Source organism: Fulmarus glacialis, unplaced genomic scaffold (genome assembly GCF_000690835.1).
Source record: "Fulmarus glacialis isolate BGI_N327 unplaced genomic scaffold, ASM69083v1 scaffold3, whole genome shotgun sequence".
In the NCBI taxonomy this organism is placed as follows: Eukaryota; Metazoa; Chordata; class Aves; order Procellariiformes; family Procellariidae; genus Fulmarus; species Fulmarus glacialis.
This window is the reverse complement of record NW_009200765.1, coordinates 53,856-59,962: the sequence shown is the minus strand read 5'-3', so window position 1 is coordinate 59,962 and position 6,107 is coordinate 53,856. Positions and strand designations below refer to the sequence as shown.

Here is a 6,107-nt window from a genome sequence, read left to right as displayed (position 1 = left end):
CAAGCACACCACTGGCAGGGTGTATGTGTCTCTGAGGGCTATATAGGAAGCCCAGAATAAAAGCTGTCTCAAGTACATTATTCATGCTAAAGCTAAGTGGGGTGGGCCTGTGGTGACTAAACAGATCTTTAAAATGAGAAGGCTGCTTCCCCCTCCGCCCATTGCTGCCCAGCTGGTTGGGCAGCGGGGAGCAGCCGGGGAGGGCAGGCGGCTCTGGTGCTCCACCATGGTACCTGACACGAGGAAGGACTCCCTCCAGCGCGGCAGTGACAGGGATCGGACCCCGTTGGAGAAGCTCCCGCGGTAACCAGAGTGGCCAGCGACTTTCTGAACGAGGATCTTCCCACCTGTGTTGTCGATTATACCACTGTAAGGGAAAAACATGGTGTCTGAAGGCGGAAATTCCCCCCAGGAACTTAGAAACTGTTCAACAATGCAAGAGGTATGAAGTGTTCACTTTTACCTTTAAACCAGGGGCTGTAGTGGAGCTGTGATGCTACTACTAAGTCTGCTGCTAAGAAATATTTGTGCTTCTTCCACATAGAGAAGAGCAGTTCGTTACAAAGTGCTGTTGGGATCTGTTTGCTCTTCCCACTCATCTACTGGTCCTGTGTTTAAGGATGACCTAGTTGCAGACAAGAACAAGCTACTGCCTTCGTTAAAATTCCTGCAAGCTTGATTGAACGACTGAAGATACAGGGAGAGGTACTCAGAGGAGTCTTCAGGCTAACCATGTGACAGAAATACAAATTTGAGGCAAACCTCCCACTCCCTTGACTTTTTCTTTTGTAAAAAATGAATATTTTCTTTGAGTTCCAGTATGTGTTATCTGCAAAAAACTAAGCCTGGTTCTGACCTCAGCCTGGAGTAAACTGAACACAGTATTGCTGGAAGCTGTAGAAAACCTGGCAGGCTCCATGAGCGGTGCACATTAAATGGTGTTTGACATATGATATAACACATATCTCCAGACAAACAGAAAACCTGCAGTGTATGCAACCTGCTGTGGCATCATTAGGAAAGCAGGCAAACTAGGAAGGGACTGCGACTCTAGAGGGGTGGTAGGACTGGCAATAATGACACTGCACAGGAAAATAAGTAATGGGCAGCAAACAATGGTGAAGAATATGTTAGAGCTGTAGCTTTCTCTGACGATTGCAAGAAGCTGCTGGTAAAGTAACTGTAAGGAAAAGAAATGCAACATGTAAGCTAACAAAGCCAAACCCAGCTGGCCAATGAGGAAAACGGAAACCCTCACTGCCACAATACAGGCAGCCAGCGTTTGAACTACGGGAGAAATCGCAGTCGCTATCAGAATCTTGTAACTTCCCTTTGGGACAAGCTCGAGACAAAAAATTTCCATTGTGCACTAGCATCTGAAGGAAGAATTTGTCGCTTGCAAGCCAGTCACCTGGCAGTCATCTCCCCAGCAAGGGGCTGAGCAGCAGACAGAGCTGCAGCCAGGAGGTGGCAGCCCTATGCACCCAGGCACGTTAGCCTGGGCACTGCGCAGTGCAGAGGTAAGGTGTAAAGTCCCAAAGCCTTAACTATCCAACTTTATTCAAGTTCCCAGCTATTTCACAGAACTGAAAGCACTGCAATAGCTTGAATATCTCCGAAGGAAGTCAAGTTGTCAATCAGGCTTTATAAGTTCTTACTGCATTTTCAGCTGAATGCATCCCGCCTCTGCATCCTGCCTACAATTACGGTGTGTTTTGGTTGTGAAGTTATTCTCCACTTAAATTTTATGCACATTTTTGCATGGCTAATAAAACTTGGCAAAATTTGTGCTATAAAATTTTTATTATACGTTTTCTTGTCCAGTGTCCTTTTCTGTGGCAGGAAAGCCCATTACTCAGCCTTTGATGTCAAAGACAATCAAATTCAAATCTGGAGAACCAAAACCAATCCCAGAAGTATGAGAGTTATATGTATTCATCACTGGTGATATGCCTATTTCTGAAGCTTTATTAGTAGCAGCAGCTTCATCCCTATCTTCCACTTGAATAATAATAGTACAATAGTAATTTGCTATGCATGAGAGATCTGCAAATCTCAAGGCACTTTTCCAAAGGTTGAGAAATGTCTTCAAACACAACTGATTTCAATAGGAATACAGGATTGACAGCGCTTTATAAGATTGGATCCATTGCACCACACATGGTCTGTCTCACAGATTTTCTATTAGAGCAGCAGCCTGCAACCAAACCTACAAGGCAGTGGGAACTTCAAAGGGTTTGAAAAGCCAGGAGCTCTGTACACTGAAATGATGGTTTTGTCTGACTGCCTTGCTCATTTAAACTCGCTCACCTGTGAATTGCAGCATTGCACACGCTGGAAAAGGAAGCATAAATGTCTGTGCCATAAACACGGTATTGTACATCTTGACATCCAGGAGGGCATTTTGCAATGAATTCTGGATTTATTATCTTCCCCGCCTTGACATCGCAATCGATCTGGGGTACATCTGTGAGTGCAAAATCTTGGTAAAGTCAGATTGAATGCTTTCATAACTGAGTGATCTTGTCATGAAACAATGAGTAACTGAGTGACAGGGATGCCCTCCTCTTATGCCTTCGTATCAATGGTTTTGGGATACAAGACATGTCTCTGTATTCTGCATCTACAATATAACACATAATAACCCCTATACCAAGGGATGTAGCTGTAGCTAAGGATGGAATAAAGAAGCCTGAGGATATTTCTGACCTTCAGTGTTTGCTTCTCTGAAGGAAATATCCATTATGACACTGCTGGAGAGAGAAAGAAATGTAGTCACCAGGCTGTGGTTAACGTGTGGGAAGGAGGGGGTAGGGGAAGAGGTGGCTATGAGTCAGGACAAGGAAGGACTGTGCACACAGGAGGCAGGATGCTTCCCAAGCCTCCCCCTGTGCTCATGTAGCTCCATGCCATCTATAATGCCAGGCTGCAGCCACAGCCCATTATCTTGTCCTTAAAACTATTTGCTGGGTACAATTTACTTTGAACAAGGGGTTTAAGCGTGAGTTCGCAACCCTGCAGCAGGCGTTTGTGAACTAAATGAGAAAAATGATCTGTGGACTGAAATGCTCTTACAGCAGTATAGTTGAAAGTTACACATCCTAGTGCATAGGACATGCACCACTTGTCTCATGCTAATCAGCTACATATGCTTTGTGTTACAGCAGGTCCATTTCACATATTTATGTCTCTTTCTCTTGAAAGCCTTAGTGCTTGCTTAGATCCTTGTGTGGTACCTAATGACCCATGAAGACACATTTTAGTAGTGAAGTACACAATTTCCCACATTTAGTCGTACACACTTTACTTAGTGATTTGATTTCAATAAAAGAATCTGTTAGTTAACGTATGCTCCCATTGACTCTACAAATGATTGTGAAGAGTTACCAGAATATAACCTCACTTCGCGCTTTTTTTATGCATCAGACATGCGTGCTGTAAAGCAGCCAAGAATACTGCTGGGACCACTTACATAGCTTAGCCTTTTTCGTCTTCTTTGTGGCTTCCTTAGCTGCGTATGTACATATAAGAAACACACCTAAAAGAAAGAAAACATAGTATTAGGAAAAAGGGGTATTATCAACATCAGTCACCACAAGGTCCTGTGCATGAGATTTCCCAAATTTGAATCAACAGGTTGAAAAAATGAAATGGGAATATTCTCAGCCACAGCTAGGTTTCTACTTGTTGGTTGACTTCGCAGTCAAGATGGCATCTACTCTGGGGCAGTTTTTTGAAGGGGATTAAAGATCAGTTCAGCTCACACATTCATCTGTGGAACCCGCTATCAAAACATGCCATTGAGTCCATGTGGTCCAGAAAACCACGAAAGGCCCCAGTATTTCCACAAGTGGTGGAAACTCTTTGTAATTGGTGTGAAAGAGATGTCAGTGAAACAACATGCTCTGTGCATAAAGCAACTGGGAAGTTAGGGAGAGAAAGATCCTTCTTAATAGCCTGGCAGGGAGGTTATCATGCGTTGTGGCATTTCACTCACTGGTGGTAACAGGTATGGGATACCGGGCAGCATTACGGACCGTATGAAGTTCTTGTGTGGCATGTCCCAGTATCCTGTCCCAGCAAGGGCACAGATTTTCTTCAGTAAATAGAATTATGATTTGAAAAGTGTAATAGTAAAAGAGACATACGCTGTTATGTTGAAACATACATCATAATATATGCATGTAGCTTACCTTGTTAGGTTTACTTGCTAAGTGCATGACATCCAAAACTTCTTCATTCTCTGTGCTTATTTTATAAGCACTATATTATGGGTAATGAATAACTTTGTTACAAATATCTTGACTTTCCTGTTCACCTTTCCCTTCTCTAAGCTTTCAGAGGGAATTGAAACTCTCTATGATGTGTTGGCTGATCCTCTCATCATTTGTTAAGTTAATCTTACTAGAATATGCAACAGCAGTCTTATTTCTTTCTTTTATGCTCTTCTCCCTCTAGACTGGTTGCAGAGAGTTGGCAGACTTAATCACTCCTAGAACTTGCTCAAAAGATAAATCAGTCTCACAGTGATTGAAGTGACAGTGTATAGATGCAGTATTGGGGCCTTTTGTCACTGGTGCAGTTGTGTAATCAAGGCAAAACTGTAGTTAGAAAAAAAAAGGAGCAAACCGGTGGAAAATAAAGTGCAAAGTCCAAACTGTATGCAATGTTAAGGCATAATTTAATGTGGAGAAAATAATTTGGTCTTTTAGTAAAAATGGAAGAACTACATAGGTACTATAAATTTGAACTAAGAATGGCTATTCTGCCAGACTTGAGGACCCCAGCTAGAGGGAATATTGCCTATTAAAGTCATACAGCACCATTAGGCTACATGGTGGCTGGATCTCCATCAAAGGGAAACATGTAAGTAAAGTATACTAAGAAATCATGCTTGATCAACCAGAGTGTTGATGTAAGATGAATTGCAAATTCTGGAGTCTCTACATGTTCCTGAAAAGCAGGATCCTGTCTGCCAGGGGAAAGAAAATAAGAGACATTTATAGCCTTTTTCCTTTGGCACCTTCTTGTTCACGGAAGGAGGAAGAAAACAGAGAAAAATTGGGAAGGGATGCTCCCACGTAAGAAACAGCTGATTTTTCTTTGGAGGGAATCTTTACATTACAGACATTTTTCAGGCCCAGTTGTGCCATCTGATATGGACTGCATGCAGCTGGTCATGTACTTAGAGATCTCTGCTAGTAATTAATATTGTTTCTATGCCAAAGTCAAGAAGTTTGGGTAGCCTGATTCTGAAAAGCTGTGCCAAGGTTTACTCCACCTGCCATTGACAGCTTCATCGGCCATGGAGTCCAAAGGGAAGAGAAGAAGCCGGCAGCCGCAGGTCAGTCAGGACAGGCGAGTACTAACCCACAAACTACTAATTGCAGCACATCAACTATACTTACCAAAGAAGGTTGCAATGACTGTGGCCTTCATGGTGAGTAAAGCAAAATCTGGATGTGTCACCGAGGAGCACTGAAAAGGAAAAGAAGAGTACATCAGGTTGCATTCGGAGGTATTGCAGATGACACTGGAACAGTGGGGGAAGAGGGACAGTGCACTCCTTCAACCTTTCACAGTCCTCACATGCTGCATCTTCTTCTCATGCTTTGTAGAGCAGCTGATGTCCCCAGAGACGCTGTTTGGGCTGTGGCACTCCCATGGACTAGTTTTTTACTTCTGTCCAAGATTTGCCTTTTGCCTCAGGAAACCAAGATTTCATTCCACACACTTATTTCTGAAGCCAGTGGCAGGAGAGGGCATGATGGGTATGGACAGGCTCTGACAGCTATTTAAGTTCATTCACTACTCTTCTAAGACATAATCACAGAATCGTATTGTCTGCACACCAAACTGCACCGTGTAATCTCATACAGATATGGGGAACATAAATCCGTTCACTCCTGAAGGACGTTGCGTAAAGTATCTTGCAATCGTACCATCGTTTGCGAGCCAAATTACTGGTTTCTTTCCTTTTCTGAGGAAGTGTGTATGTGTGTGCACACGCGCGAGCACTGGAGATTAAGAAGACTCTGTCAGAACATCTGGACATTTTTTTCTGCATATGTGGTTCCTGATCCCTGCCAACCCTGAAGCTCTTGGCC

General features: G+C 43.2%; 1 protein-coding gene across 1 annotated transcript; it reads right to left on the bottom strand.

Moving 5' to 3' along the window:
* Positions 1-233: 233 nt before the first annotated feature.
* LOC104073783 (vitrin-like) lies at positions 234-5,307 on the bottom strand (the record flags this gene model as incomplete). The annotated part of the gene is made up of 4 exons (XM_009573695.1): positions 5,277-5,307; positions 3,473-3,538; positions 2,311-2,467; positions 234-367 (listed from the first exon to the last, which is right to left on the bottom strand). Coding segments are annotated over exons 1-4 (388 nt in total), but the record flags the coding sequence as incomplete, so codon positions are not given.
* Between the last annotated feature and the right edge of the window lie 800 nt (positions 5,308-6,107).